Source organism: Anthonomus grandis, chromosome 2 (assembly GCF_022605725.1).
Source record: "Anthonomus grandis grandis chromosome 2, icAntGran1.3, whole genome shotgun sequence".
Lineage (NCBI taxonomy): Eukaryota > Metazoa > Arthropoda > Insecta > Coleoptera > Curculionidae > Anthonomus > Anthonomus grandis.
Window position 1 is genome coordinate 35,373,507 of NC_065547.1, and position 17,299 is coordinate 35,390,805.

At 30.8% G+C, this 17,299-nt stretch overlaps 1 protein-coding gene across 1 annotated transcript in view; it reads right to left on the reverse strand.

Annotated features, from left to right (window-relative positions):
* The window catches only part of LOC126748821 (ankyrin repeat domain-containing protein 50), a 68,950-nt gene that overhangs the window by 39,357 nt on the left and 12,294 nt on the right, over positions 1-17,299 (reverse strand). The window contains exons 6-8 of the mRNA XM_050458307.1: positions 6,191-6,310; positions 5,183-5,272; positions 506-658 (exon numbers count right to left, since the gene is read on the reverse strand). Coding sequence (XP_050314264.1) covers positions 506-658; positions 5,183-5,272; positions 6,191-6,310 — 363 coding nt within the window. The remainder of the gene's footprint in view (positions 1-505; positions 659-5,182; positions 5,273-6,190; positions 6,311-17,299) is intronic.

Sequence of the window (17,299 nt, forward strand, 5' to 3'; positions counted from 1 at the left end):
ACTGTGTATAAAAATACCACGACAGAATGACAGATAATTAAAAAACTATCCATTTAAAAAACTTAAGTTAATTTTATATCTTAAAATCCTAAATTATTACAATAAAACAGATATTATATTCGCGTTCTATGGAAAAACTCCTATCAAAAACATTTTTAACATTGTAAATAGTAAGGAAGATACAAAAGCGATCCTAAAATGCAAAATTCTGAAAATTCCTGTCAAATTTCTGAAAATGGCATATTTTGTTCATAAAAAGCTCTATCTTCTATAACAACCGAGATAACCCACAAAAGGCTCTAAATGTTAACACCCTGTATAGTAGTAATAATAATGTTTTAACATCATTTTAATAATCGAAATAACTTCATGGAAGATATCTTTGTAGATTATCATTAAAAGGCATATTTGAAGGGCTTTTAAAATTATAAAGTTGGGGTGGTTGAGGGTCAAGAGGTATGGAAAAATAAATAAACTATTACAATATTTCATATGTTTAACTTACTTCGTGGTCTGTCAAATTGACATTTGCTCCATTCTGAAGCAAAATTTTCACTATTTCCTCGTGACCACTCCAAGCAGCGGCTCTTAAAGCGGTTCTATTTTCAGCATCCACGCTATCTAATTGACACCCATGTTTGACTAAAAGTTCGACAACCTAAAAATATAAATGCAAACCTTTAGGATACAAAAGAATAACTATTTAAAAACATTTCACTGCTATTTTTTTGAAAATAGAACAGTTGGAAACCATGGCCGAATGCGTCAAGGCTACTGCGCAATGCTGCGATTTTTGGTACACCGTCATAGAAAAGATGTCAACGATACTATCATATTACTGTAATAATTTATTGTCGCTATATTATTTCAGTCAAGAGGAAAATAGTTTAAAAAAAATTACTTTCTTAGGCATTTGCAAATTTGATTCTTATTCATTTCTTAACATCTACGTGTATATTAACTTATTAGTGTATTAACTCACTTATCAAATATGCTTTGTTAATTCGGTTTTATACAAGGTGTTTCGGGAGGAAAAGAAAATATTTTGGGAACATATTCAGAGGGTCAAAATAAGATAAATTAACCCATATGTTTTAATCCGATTCTTAACCGTTTCTGAAATAATCGGCTCTAAAGTGTTTTTTGTAAATTTTTCGAATAATTATGTTCTCTGTATTTCTAACTCCGTTGCAGATATATCATTAGTTGTTAATACCTATTTTAATTGAATGGTAGTTTTGACAAGCATGGTTGTCAGTTTGAGTGATTCTGAGCCTTTCAATTTGAAAAGAGCAAAGTTTCCATTACGTAATGCTTCACACATTCACCCATAGGGAGTATGCTATTCGTAGATGGTTTCTGTAATGGTAGCGTATTACGTGCTGTTGATGAATACCGACGTCGTTTTCCAAATTAAAGAATTCCTAAACGAAAAGTTTTTCAAATTTTTGCAAATGCTCAGGAAACAGGAATGTTTCCAAGCGTAAGAATTAATTCTGAACGAGAGGCGGAACTAAATGTGGAAAATGAAGAAAATGTTCTGGATATGGCTGAAGAAAACCCAGGTGTTAGCATGAGGCGGATTACAAAAGAACTTCAATTAGCATCACATGTGGACGTTAGGAAAAACGGTTTTAAGCCTTTCCATATACAACCGTTTCAACATCTTTAAGAAGGTGATTATGGCTTAAGCATTCAATTTTACGAATGGATCCAATAAAATCGAGGCCTACAAAAATACATTTTATTTAGCGATGAAGCTCATTTTACCCGCAATTAATAACCGACAAAATGAACATCGGTGGTCAGATGAAAATCCTCGTGGCACGTTTGAACGAAACTTTCAACATCGATTCAGTGTTAACGTGTGGTGTGGAATGCGGAACGACCAGTTGTTTGGTCCTTTTGTATTAGTTGAGCATCTTTTTGGACAAGGATATTTACGCTTTTTGGAAGAACATTTAATACACATGTTGGATGATTTTCCGCTAATTGTTCGACACCGAATGTATTTTCAACGCGATGGAGCCCCGCCTCATTTTAGTCGCCGAGTGTTTTCTCATTATTGCCTAAAACATTGTTAGAGCTCTTGATCATCATTGATCATAATTTATTGGTGGCAAAGTCAAAATCTTTTGGTTGTGATGATAACAGGGTGGCCGATAAGAAAACCATTGTTTAATAATCGCTATATATAGCGAATACATGGAAAATTATATGTAAAAATTAAATCGTTCAAACGCTGTCCTCTGCCATGACGGCACTGCTCCAATCGTGTCTGGAAATTTAGAATACGTAAGGATTTCTCTACAAATTAGTATAATTTCCTGTCGAACATTGTCCGTAAGTTATTGCATAGTTACAGGATTATTACAATAAACTTTACTCTTAAGGTATTCCCATAAAAAATCGGCTGAAGTAAGGTCAGAGCTTCGAGAGAGCCATGAAATCAGTTTTGCAGGAAACATTTCTCTTATCGTGCAAACAATTTGTTAACATTGATGTGTAATCTAGAATATCTTCAAAGAGGAAAGGCCCAATATTTCTCCAGTAAGAAATTGCAGCCCAAAGTAACCTTCGGTAAATGAAGTGAATAACGACAGTTCTGCCTATTTACAAATCCATTTAGATGAAAGTGAGCTTCATCTGAGAAATTGCATTTGCAAATGTAATCTGCTTTCCAGGTCCCCCAAGGGAAGCTTGTAATTCTTGAAGTACGAGGATCTTATACGGGTGTAGTTTCAAATCAAGATATTATAATTCAAGGGTACAATCCATTGTAGATTCATCCTATTAATCGTTAGAGATGATGACCGTTTGCGTGGCGACATTGTTGAAACAGCACGCACCAACTCATTTACACGCTGAACATTTTCGACGGTTCGTGTAGTTCTTGCGGTCGAGTTTTTTGTGTTGACCCACATCTGTCAAATGTTGTAACCTACTGTTTAATTAGATTTGAGCTGGGAGCCGCAGTAATGCCACAAAGTCTAAAATATCGACGGAATCTGCAACGAACGACTATGTACGCGTGATTATTTTCGTAATACGCGCGAACGCAAAAAGCAATTTGCTCTTCCGTGAACTGCGACATCTTAACATAATTCCCAAAACACTAGTTACACGACGTTGTTATGTTTGCAGTTCTCCCACTACACAGACGCATTCTAAAGCTGAAAGAAAAATTAATTTTCCTATTAGCCACCCTTCATTTTTTAAATCATCACTATTTGATCTTGATATTGAAATGGCTTCTGATAGTACTAATGGTATTTTTAAAATTTTTATCATAAGATATTCCACTGAACATAATCTTTAACTAGTAATCAGAATGGTAACAATTTTGTTATAAATCGGGACCAATTTTCTTATGCTGAAAATATTGAAATACTGGACTTAAATCTCGATCCATCATTAGGATTTCGGAACTACATAGAGGTAATTCTTCAAAAAGGTTATCCTCGCTAGCGCCTTCTTTATACTAATAAACACCTATTGTAGCGTTTTATTTTTCTATTTAATTTAATTTTTATTATAAGGCAAAGGCTCCATTAATTACTCAAGTGAATCTTAATACAGATTATTTTCAATTATGAGCAAACAATTTTAAAACAACAAAAATTAAAAGCAACAATTTTTAATGATACACATACCTAAAATAAGTTTTTATTGCTCATCTCAAATTTATGAGTAGCGGCGTTAGTATCGCTACGCGGATTACTTGTGTTATTCATAATTTATGCTCTTCTTGCTTGCATAGTCCATGGGTATCTCATTTGACGTTTGTCTGCGTTGGGTGTGGAAGAGGAATCTTTCACTTGTCAAGATTGGTATCGATTTTTATTTTCGACCTTTCCACTGACTGGGTTCCCGTGTGTTAGTAGGAGCACACCTTAAGTATTATCACCCACCCAAAGAAACAAAATGGTGTAAGGCGCCTAAAATATGGCATACCATGGTTTCTTGGAACCTCTTTTAACTTATAAAGCCATGATTGGGTTTCGTAACACAATGCTTAAGATTAAATTGCAAAGTTAGCGAGGTTAGTGATAGACCATTTCTTTATTCGCAACGCCATGGTGAGATTAAGCATTTTTATTATAATTGAAAAATTGTTTCAGGGCTTTTTTCTTTTCTTTTCGTTCTCTCTTTCTTATCACCAATTCTTTACATATTTCTTTTTAGCCTTACTACTGCCTTGAGGGTGTAATGGTTCGGAGTTCTCTGATATACCACCGGTAACACTAGAATAGTCTGTTCCAAATCATGCGGACTGTGGAGGATTCTAACCCCATTATCAGCACTATTTGAACAACACAATTCAAGACAGACCATATTCCGCTTGTCTTGGTGAAATTTCACGTGTTGCTGACTGGAGACTAGGACAATTCAGGCCAGTTACTTTTATCTTTAATCTTTCTTCTTCTTTTTAAATCATTTTTAATTATAAGTAAATTTAATTCTTATTTTGGTAAATTGTAAAGGTGTTTGGGTATAATTTACATTCTTAATAGACCCATTATTCATGAACTTTCCCGGTAATATATATTATTTTATTTTAATTTAAATATAATTAGAGGAAAACATTCATTATCCATAAGTTATAATTGAACTTAAAGTGTAAATATATTTCATATTTCCAATTTGTAAAAAGTAATCATTGATTACGTTTTGTGAATTTGGCCTCTATAGAACAGTAATTTAGTTTTTATACTGTATACAGTGTAAATAGGGTTATGTAAATAAAATGGGTTGTTGCTAGAAAATGTTGCCTCTGCCATAGCATAGTCCAAATATCTTTCCTGTGAAGTTAGAAGTTTTCTTAGTTTTATCAAAATTAAGGCTAGTTATTTTCTTAATATACAGACAATTCTAACAACAAATTCTAACCTACGAATAGCACAGCCTCCAATAATTCTGAGCGCAATACTGCGCATTCTGTGTACAATATACAAATAGTGCCATAATATTACATTATAAAACAAGGATAAAACAGGTAGATTCTTTAGTACTATCGATAATTTATTATTATACGCTTATCTGGATTAGATGTCCCAACAAAGATTGTGTATTCAATTGTGTTTTGCATTGCTTAAAAAGTAATGAAAAACAAATTTTCAGCATCTATTATTATAAAAAAGTATTATTAATGTTGAAGTTTTGTTGTAAATAAAATGTATACCTCTGTATGGCCTCCCCACGCTGCCGCTCTTAGAGGGGTCCAACCGTCTATGTCAGCTTGATTGGCATTTGCCCCTGATTCTAGAAGAACCTGTAAAATAAAAATAAGTTCATTGCAAAATTTGTAGTAGATTTTATCCAAAGTATTTTTTGCTTATATAATCTTATATTCATTCAGTAGAGGTAGTAGGTTTCACGTCAAGACTAGGAAGAAATCTATTTTATCTAACATATATAAAAATGTCAGATAACAGGACGACGACGTATATTTGCTTATTTTGTGTTTCTTTATTATTTACTTGTGCATCTTCACTAAGGTTGTCTTTGTCTGATAACTTTGTATACAAAATACTTTTAAAAATTAAAAGGTGGGTGAATATAAGAAACTTTTTAGAAATTTTAAGTGTTTGTTTATATTCATTATTTTAAAAGTTCAAAATATAGATCCAATAACAAACATTAGAATAATTAGAGTTTATGAAATGCCAGCATCTTAAGGACTAATAGAAAGATTCGGAATGAGCTTTTACACATATTTATAATAAACAATAAAAATATTTTACTTTCAACGAAAAGATATTATACATTAAGGTAAACATTAAAAAATCTAAAAACGATATAAGACTTTTTTTCCACCTCATTTCTAAACAAATTTTAAATCGAATATCACATTTAAACTAGACACAAGAACCTCAATTCCACTAAACAAAATATGAAAAATAAAGCATTTCAAAAAATCATATCAATATCAGTGATTATTTGTTTTAGATTCACTGATTCATTTTAATTTATTGGTATCAGTTTTTAGCTCCGGTGAAAAACTACTCTTTAAGTATTTTAGAAGATATAGAAGTAATGAACATTCCTTGTGGTTAATTGTAATTAAACAATGTTATAATAATTATTAGTTAACTGGCCAAGTAATTAATTGAGCCATATTTCTACACAATTTTTGTCTTATTATTTTAATCAAGTAATTGATTAATTGTTGAAGAAAAAAGTTACTTACCTTAACAACCTGACTTTGTCCTAACCGAGCAGCAACGTGCAAGGCTGCCTGCCCATGAAGGTCCTGCAAATCAAAAAGTGGTTCTGGGGACTGCTCGCTAGAAGTGCTGGCAAGTGACATCTACAAATATTATACAAAATAAAATAATAAATTCTAGCGATAACAAGTTTATTCAAAAAAGGGTATATTACGTAAATTGCATTACTTTTTTTGTAAATTGTAAATTACATAATTTTTTTTGTATTACGTAAATTGCAAACTTTTGCATTTTATGATATCCTGTATTATATTTTTCTCAATATTTCATAATTTTCAAAGGTTATATCTGAGCTATTTGCTTATCTGTTTATGCTATCATATATGGCACAAAATTTATGTTTTTTTTGAGACAATAACAAAATTATTGGACAATATTAATTCTATGTTTAATTTTTATAAAATTTCGTAATTTTAATGACTTAAAATGGAATATTCCGTTCAACAATGCGTATTCATTTTATGAGACAACAGACACATCGGTACACACACACACACACACACACAGTAATTATAGAAGAAACCGGAAAATCAAACAATATACCCCGATGTTTGGCCTCTGGGACTACAAAAAAGGCTGTTAATTTATTTCAACATTTAAAATATGAATTATAGATTTGGAAAATTACATTTTAGCTTATTACAAAGTAAATTTTTTTACCATTTAACTTAAAATAATAGGCTATTGCATGTTCATTAATATTGCTTAAATATTCTATAAAGTTTTGTTGAAATTGCCCTATATTAAGCAGGGAAAATAACAAATAAAGTTGTAAATCATCAGTGTATTTTATTTTAATAATTTAGACTTTTGTATAGCTTTATATAAAATGGTAATATAAAGTATAAATAAAAGGGGTCTCAAGATAGCACTCTATATATTAAATGACCCAAGTAACCTAAATAAAAAACAGGACGTTGACAATCAAGTAATGCTTATTTCAACTTAATTAGCAACATAAAAAAATGAAGAACACCTTGTACATAACATAAGACCTACACTATATTCCCCAGGTATATTTATCCTACCAATTTATAAAAACATACAACTTATCACTCTTTTGTTTTATTTCCTCTATAAAGAATTGAGAAGAAGGTTAGCTGCTCAAAAGGCGATTGTCTCGTAGCTATTATCCCAATTTATCTGGTTAAAAATGTAAAAAACTCAACCACGAAAATTTTATATAAATTATTAACGAAAACAATCTACGATATTATGTAAGTGTATATAAAATCTTTTTAATTTTGATAGAATGGTTCTCATATTTATCTATTGTAATCTTCTGGTTTTTAAAATTAAAAAGTTTAGAAATTGTTTTAATTGCTAAATTTTTTTTATTTTAGATGTGATTTACCCCCTAATAATTAATTTCTTAAAAAAATTAATTTGGTTCAAGATACTTAAAACAGACTGACGAAAACTTTGTCACTCTAATTTAAGTCATCTGAAGTAGTTTTTTACCTATAATTAACAACCAAACTTAGTTTTTTATATTTTCAAATTTTAGGAAGACATTTTCATAATTTCTATGTAATTTAGCTGAAATAAATTTATACGTATTATCAAATGTTAAACCTGCTGTTAATACTGCCGCGTTAATGATCCCAAATAAAAAAACTTCAACGTGCCATTGGTTTTTTCACAATTTGCAATCAAACACTAAACTTGAAAACTCTATTGTATTCGTACATGTATTGAATTGCTTACATAATAAAACGATGTAAAATTATAACTTACCAAATCTTTCCCACATAAAATCATAATTATAAAATAAAAATAAATTGACAAATTAAAAATACTAAATATCCCGAATGCAGAGATCACCTTATCCTACATTACACCAAACTAACGAGATTACACTTAATTACTTCTAAAAACCAGCCACTAAATCCGCCACGGCCATAAACAAATTTGTTTTAGTAAAAACTAATAGAGTTCAGCATATGTATGATAGTATAAACACCTCACCTATAAAAAGAATAGGTTTTATAGTATGGAGTACTTACAGAATCTTTATTGCTGTACGAACGGCGGTGTATATATACCGCTTAGAATTGCGCTTCATAATATTTAAAAGCCAACTAAATTAAAAAAAGAAATTCAAAAAAGAATAAGTATTCTAATTAACTAAAGTTTTTTTTTTAATTATTATAAAAATATATTAATATAATATCAGTGTCACATGATACCTGAAATCAATTTTTTTAAGGTTATAGTTGAAAGATATTTCACTCTTACATTAATTTTTGAAAGGCAATGACAGGGAAAGGAAAAAAAAAACTAAAAAAAAAACATTAAATATTAAAAATAAATTATTTCAATTTTAAATTATCGTAAGTAAGCATGTCAATCAATATAACCCATCACAAATCAAATCAATAATTATAATAAATAAATGTAAGACAATGTTACAATTAATTCAATGTAATAAAGATACTATAAACCATAAATATATAATTTTTTTTTACCATATTTTTTTCATTTATGATAGCGTAAGTTTTTTATACAATTTCGTAAAATATTCCACATTTGTACATTTACATATAAATTTTAAAACAATTTCGTTAAAAGCATGTAAGCTATTTTTTTGTTTTTTGATTTTGTCCTATATGATTTTTAAATTAAAATTAAGAAACAAATATTAGGCCTACTATTTTAGTTTCATTAAAATTCAAACTATTCTTTCCCAAACATATTTCCAAGGTTTTGGCAAGATTTATTTTTCAAATGTGATTTCTACAAAATAAAGCGATGCTCTTCATATCAAAATTAAAATTAGTGTTATAGTCCCGAATATCTGACAATAAAAATTAGATATATATTTGTGAATTATCAGCAAATTGCTGTGTTTTAAAGATTAGAATTGATCTATTCATAAGGAACATAAAACTAACAATGACCCCAATGAGTCGTGTGGATCTCAGATTTTTAGTCAGAAAATGTGTCTGCTGTCCAAATATACTATTACTACGTAATAATTCGGACTGAGAACTATTATTTAGGTATGTTTTAAAAAACATAATAGTAAACATATGAGTTTGAGCCGAGAAACCAATACAATTTAATTGGCAAAGCATAAAAAGAGATCAGTTGTATTAATTTTGTATATTATAACGATATTGTAAACACCAGCTGATTCTGCGACATTCCGGATTGGCGTTCCGGTAGTTCCCTAAAGTAAAGTTCGGAATATTGGCGCGTAATTTAAATAGTTGTAAGTAAATACAGGAAAAATAAATATATCTAGTAGTCCTAAGTGATTGTGTTTTCGTAGTGAAGTGTGTAAATAAATTTAAATAGTTTTAATTGACACCTAACAAACGAGAAATATGCTACAATATTTAAAACATAGGTTTAAGATAGGCATAAAAGTATGTATAGATAACATAAAACTGAAAGGTATTTGAAATCACAGAAGTCTTAAGGTAAGAATGATGTCTGTATATCCTAAATTTTTAATAATCAGAATAATGTAATGATTTTTTTGATTTATGATATTCTCTCAGAACTACAAGCTAGTTATTATCTAGAAAAATGACTATCAAAAATTATACTATCCGCCTTTTTTAAATAATTTTTTAAAAATAATGTCAATATTTGACTCTCAATATTATTTCTGGTTCTTTTTTGTACAATACTTTTATACATTAAAGTCTTAGTAGGGGAAGCCATCTTCTTAGCTTTGTCTTATTTTGAGAAGTCATAACTTATTTACCTTTTAAACATCGCACTACATTTTAATGTAAGAAAATAAGAAATATTTTGCAAAATACAAATAAGATCTTAATACGTTGAAGGACAGTAACGTCTATCGGAGTCCTCCTCGATGTTGTCAAATCCGGCAGAACGTCGTACGACGTCGAGACATAAACTGTTAGTAAAAGGCAGAACGTTAATCCTCTGCCCATAAAGAATGAGACAACAATTAAAGACGGGTTGTTACTGTCGCATTTAGCCTGGGTCGCATTTGGGTACTACCACATTTTATAAGGTATTGCATCGCTGTAAAAACCCCGCTCTTTATGGAAGCTTTTTTTTCCACCCAACACATACAAGACGCCGTAAGACGTCTTGATACTATTGCAAATCAAATTAGTAAATATTGTACTGCCAAACTGAGAGGATCGTTTTTCGTAACATTGCAGTTTTTGCGCGAGAAAAGTGACTTGTTTCTGTTTACTTTATAACGCGCAATTTTAGTTTTTACGGCAAGTGGATTTGCGTGTTTTTTAGGTACCTACTTATGTTTTTAGCACAAGAGGTTTTCAACATAGTTAGGTTTGTGTTGTTACTATTTTATAAGTTAGGTTCAGATAATCTTTGTTTTAGTCACTTTTTATTATAAGAGTTTTGTAACATGATTGGTTTAGCATGTACCTAATGCTTTTATCTGACAGTGAGTTTTATTTGTTTCAGATGAATGGTGCCGGCGATCCGTATGAACGAGAGCAGCAAAATTTGCTAAAACTATGGGATGAGTTTTCTAGTAGCGATGAGGAAGTTGATTCATATAATGATAGCAATGATGGATCAGATCCTGATTATCAACCAAATGATTCGTCAGACAGCGATGCGGAAAACCCAGGCACAAGCTCGAAACAAGAAATCTTACTAACCCAAACCTTATCGGATGAAGATAATTTTGATGCCCAAAGCGGTATATCAGGACTGGATAGCCTCCAGTTATCAGATGCTGAAAGGGAGAATAATGACGATGATCCCGAATCATTATGGCAAACTACAACAGCACCCATTCCCAATTTTGATTTCAATGAAAGTAGTGTAGGAGCTAAAATAAATATTGACGAAAATTCCACTCCCCTCGATGTATTTAACTGTTTATTTACGCCACAGATATTGGAATATATGGTTCGGTGTTCAAACGACTATGGAGAGCTACTAGGGCAAACAAATAGACCCAAAACAAGAAACAGCAGGTCAGCCAATTATCGACCGATAACTATCGATGAAATGAAAGCCTTTTTATGGACTCAAGTTTACTTCAAAGTCAAGTTTCAACGAACAATGTTCGTCGTTTTTTTTCCTACAAAGATGTACTTTCTTACCACCCTATATTTCCATTTGTTATGTCTTCTAGAAGATTTGAACAGATTCTAAGGATTCTGTGCTCTTTGCCACCAAATTCGAAGGGAAAGGAGAAAGTTCAGACGCTGTTAGATATGCTTGTGACTCAGTATCAAAATTCGTATGAACCTACCAAAGAATTATCTTTAGACGAATCTTTATTACATTTTCGAGGGAGGCTGGGATTTAGAGTATACATAAAAAACAAAAAAGATCGTTATGGAATAAAGTTTTATGAGCTGACAACATCTGATGGATACGTGCTAAACCTAGAAATGTACAGTGGTTCTGGGAGTGTCAATAATACTAATGCTAATAATGGAGAAACTGGTAATCATACTGTGGCAGAAAAAGTAGTTCTCCGGCTGATGCAACCTTACTTACTTAAGGGACACGAAATTACTATAATAGCATACCTTTATCCGAAAAACTTTTTAAATTAAAGACTCATAGTAATGGTACTCTCAGGTCCAATCGACGGGGCAATCCAAAATTAGTCGTTTCAAAAAAATTAAAGCGTGCCGAGCATTTCTGGATGCGAAAAAATCAAGTTTATGTGTCGAAATGGAAAGATAAGCGAGATGTATTAGTGCTTACTACTAAAACCCATCCACGAATGATAGCAGTCAAAAATAAGTTTGGTAAGGAAAAAAATAAGCCCGAAGAAGTAGTAACATGTAACGAACATATGTCGGGAATTGAAGGATGTGATCAGATGATCTCAACTTATAACTTACACACTTGGTTGACATGAGTGCATGGAACGCTTTTTTTCTATATAGAAAATATTGCAAAAGGAATTCGCGTAAATTTAATTTTGTGCAGTTTAGAGGTGAATTAATTAAATCCCTTATCAATCTACCCACTGATATTGAGGGACGAGATATGGTACTGCACGGCCATCAAAAGCATAACAGTCGTCGCTTTAAACCAACACAGACTAATGACAATCTTCATATCAATCAAGGCAATAATACAATGCAAGAATTGCAATGTGATTGGCCTGAAAAAATCCCAGGGACTCCTGGCGGCCAGTCTCAGAAAAAGTCCATATTTTTAAAGTGCAGAATGTGCACCAAGAATAAAGTACGAAAAGAAACAAGCTATAGATGTAAGGGTTGTAGGGAAAAACCACCCCTGTGCCCAAGTTGTTTTGAAGAATGGCACACAAGCCAGGAATAAAATATTTTTGTATGTATTTGTATGTATATATGTGTTGTAAGTATGTATTCTATTTTTTGTAATACCTTTTTTGAAAAAAAATTGTTTTAGAATAAAAATTTTTTTTGTATGTTTTTGGTTTTATTTGAATACAAATACCATACAATACTCTAAAAGTTACAAAAATACATATTTTTTTTAATTTCTAAGAACTTTCTAGGTTTAACTTCGCATTCTAACGAAAAATTTGTTAAAAAGTAGTAGTGCCATTTTTAACCAGTTTCTAGGTATCTGTACTGTTCTTCAATGTGTTAAGAAGAGAAAACTATTTAAGCAAGAGCAACAAACAAGCATCTACGCAACTTTCAAAAATAAAATTAGGTTTTTTATATGGCTCCTAAAATTCCCTTAATGCTTATCAGTTAATAATTATATGCTTTGTCCTTATGTTGTAATAGAAATTATCATTAGTATCTGTATTATTGAAATATATGAGTTTTTAGACAAGATGCATATATTTACAAAATTTTTTATTTTAATTTATATATACATATGTAGTATGTGTAAATGCTAGTCAAGTGGTCATTTAGTAGCGACGTCGTTTTTCAAACGGATAATAGGCCTCTAACTACAAGTAACGGTGGAATAAGCATACAACGGGAGTGCCATGGATGATAGAAACACAACAATGTCTTAAATTTGTATACAAGCACAAGCTTGGATTGATCAACAAGCAGGTCAAAGTTATGTAGCTAATGGATTAAGTAATAAATATTAATTTCTTATTTTTTACTCAGTATTTTTTCCATTCATTTTTCTTTTACCTATTTTTATTACATTAGTTAAATACTTACTAAAATCTTAAATAAATACAATGTGTTTTTGTTCTACTAAATGAAAATTAAACTACCGTGACTGTTTGATTTTGTTCAAGAACTAATTATATCAGCTGTACTTTCACAAAATTAAATAAAATGTTACCGGACAAAATTTTAATATTCATTAAAAATTGAAGGCCTCGTATGTATATTTGTTCTTATCTAAGAATTAGACCAGTTAAATTTCAAGTTCACAAAATTTGAACAACCAGGCTAAATTCTTTTGTTATGTATACAAAAATAAGGATATTAATATTATTATTTATGTTTCATTATTATTATCGGTATCAGTAAAACTTTATCACCGTAAACTATTTAAGACACACATTTATATACATTTTAAGTAATAAAAAAGGCCAAGAATACTTTCAGTATTGACAAGATTTTCAGGACTTGAAAGACCAATGACTATATTATTAGCTATTATCCAAAATGAATCTACTTTATATATTTATATATATATATATATATATATATATATATATATATATAATAAGTAGGATTATTATAGGTATGAGTATATAAACAAATAATTTTGATGATATAGTAATATATAGAAATTAAATAGGTACATACATAGATATTAGTTAAAAAATATTACCAGTTATATTAATAAACAACACTGCTTTAAACCCATGATGAATAATGCGAATTAATACATTTTAATGTCATCGTCAACATCACTAATAAAAAAATATCACTGAATTATAGACAGTTATATACCACTAATATGCAAATTTTAAGATGCCGCTGCCACGTTTGCGAGCAAACTGACTAAAAATAATTTATTTTAAGAAGTAATCAAGGTGTAATATAGGACGATGACTAACGATAATGTGTAATCCACTTCAAGCTGGTTCTTGGTAACTTTCTATTAAATATACATATTTTTTTCTTTGAAAATAAATGTATTAATGACGATGAAAAGGTTATCAATTACGTGTTCTTACGTATAATAACGTAACAATAGTGCAAAGACAAATTTCAAGATAAAAAGCTTTTTGTCAAAAAATAGTACATACATTTGATATTAGGAAAAACTGATGAAAAGATCATGAGCCAAGACCGGGAATACCGCTTAAAATATTAAAGCGAAATAGTCGGCGGCAATATTCAACCTTCAGTTTAACAAATTCCAACAGATGGCGCACTATTTTACTTTATTATATTACATACTAAGATTCGCGCGGTGTTTTGAATATTTCGGTTTTCTTAAAATTGCAAAATAATTCTTATATATTTTTGTGAAAACTCGAACAACACGACTTTTTTCGACGACGAAATGAGCAATTTTGCGGAGGCTGTGTTGTTTTATTGAATGTTGTATTGTTTAAACCATATACCATTTGAAAGTTACAAAAACTAAACAAACTACTCTTTTTTCTTGATTTTTACAAAAGCGATGATATACACCGTAATTACTTAAGACAGATTTTTTTATAGCCCTTCAAATTCCGCGCATTTTCAATATTTAATGTTCATCGAGCGATCAATAGTGCATACAAACGTGTGAACTGCACGAAATGTGGGTATTTTTCCGGCATTGATTTTGAAACGCCAGAGAAATGTCGCAATTCAATGAGACATCTTCAATCTAGACTGGTATAAAACAATACGCTTCGAAGAATAAAATTATTATACTTGAATTTGAGTTTAATAGCTTAGTACTTGCACGCACTGGCATAACGATAGATTATGCTACTAAAAAAATAACAACATGTAGAAAAGATATTCAAACTGAAAAAACCCCAGTAAAGAGAGAAATTGATACAGCGGAACGCCAAAGAAAAATAGTGATACTAAAAAACAAAAAAATTCAGAACCGTATGAAAATAATCCTGAAGTAGCAGGTGTCTAAAACTTCATAATGTTGCTGGCTGCTTAGAATCGAAGAAAATCAATCCGGCTTACTCGGAGTAATAAAATCAATTGGTCTTTTTGGTGGTGCAGCTGATGATCGACTCGTACTGAAGTCATAAGATGTTATAAAACATTTGACGACTTGCAAGCTGAACTATTTAAGCAAGGCTTTACTATCAGTCGGTCTGCATTTTATTTGAGACATCTTCCCAAGCAAGTCAATACACAGGAGGGAAAAAAACATGTGTAAACGTTCGTTAAGAGCTTTGGAACCCAGACTCTACTTTACACTCAAAGCATAAAGATGGGCATTACAGCAGCTAACGCACCAATATTAATGCACCTTGATTACCGTGTCCAACTGCCAGACCATAAGTTTGTAGTCGGTGAGAAACCTAAACTAATTCCATCTGTCTATGCAGGAATTTTAATAAAGAAAGATGGCGAAGAATAATATAAATAAGGTTTATTTAACCATTTAAAGTGACTTTTTAAAATGAAAACCCCCTTTTTTATGACTTAATCAAGCATCCAAAATAAGGGTAATTTTGACTATATTCCAATTTAAATTCAAGAAGTAGCTTTATTACCCAAAACAGACTTATTGACAAAGCCTTATTCAATCAAAAGGAAAATAGAGTTACAATAATGTTTTTTTCCCAATACATAGTCTAGAGTATAATATACCTAGTAACTAATACTCTTTTTAAAAGATATGTATTCTAAAAATTTGTAGTTTTTAAAATATTTCCAATGAGATTCTTTTTACAACCTGTATATAGTAAAAGTAAAAACATAAACGGTTTTTGAGAAAATTATATTTTTATTCAATTAGGTTTGCATTAAAGAATTTATTTGTTATACCACATCATCTATAAAAGATTTGAAGCTCGGTTTTTTGAATATGCTGATATACTATTAAAAGAGTTTATGAAGAATAATTTCCGAACCTCATAATTTCTGATAGAAATATGTTTAAGGGAAACTGGTGAAAATTATAATTTACATATTTCTTTTAATTACAAAATAAATGCCGTTCATAATTTTTGGGACGTTTGTCAAAGCTAAATATAATTGTGGAAATCACAACAATCCTCACCGCTGATGTGCAAAAGAAAATATTTGAAATTTTTAGATGATATCCCATTGGCAATCCCGTGCTAGGATGTGATTGTTCCATGATGGAGCACCATAACATTTCTGAGCCTAGCAGCTCAGGATTATTTAAATAGGCATTTTGAAAATCGTTGGATAGGAAGAGGGAGAGTGCCTTAGCGTCCTCGATCACTTGGTCTAAGCCCCTTAGATTTTTTCTTCTAAGACTACCTTAAATCCTGAACATATGCCAATCCAGTTGATACTAGAGACATTTATTAGAAAAAAAATCACTGTGAAGAAATCAAGGCAATATTCAAAAATTGTTAATTGATACGTCGGTCCTCATAAATTTAAAATTTTAGATTTTCTGTGCCAGTAAGTTAGATAAAATGATTCGAGGAGCTAATAAAGGGGAGGAATTCTCTAAAAAAGCTAATGTTGGTATGCAAAAGTTAAGTGACCGCATGGATGAAATGGCAGCTAAGGTTACCGCTGACATTGCAAATTTCAAAAAGGAACTGCAGGACAAAGCCAAAAAATGAGTCTTGCAGCGGTTAACTCAAAAACCTCAAATAAAGGTCTTGCGAGTCTAGCCAAAAAGTTTTCCACCTTCTATTGTAGCAACAATTGGATGAGGATGACATTAGAGACCTTAAATCGACAATGTTCACTACGCAGACTAGTTCAACCAATGAAAATGTCATCCTGGTACAAAGTCTCAAGATTAAATAACTTAAATGGCGATTTTTATACCAACATTATGATGTTATTGTCGGATAAAATGGGTTTCAAGATTCAAAAAACCGATATAAATTACTGTTTTCGATTAGGCGCTGACAATACCAACTCGAAAAAAAGGCCAATTTTAGTTGCATTCTGCAAGATTTGGATGCGAGACGAAATTTTTGTAAATAAAAAACCGCTAAACGATTCGGGAGCTTTGCTTACAGGATTAATAATTTAAAATTATTTAAACTCGCAAGAGATCGT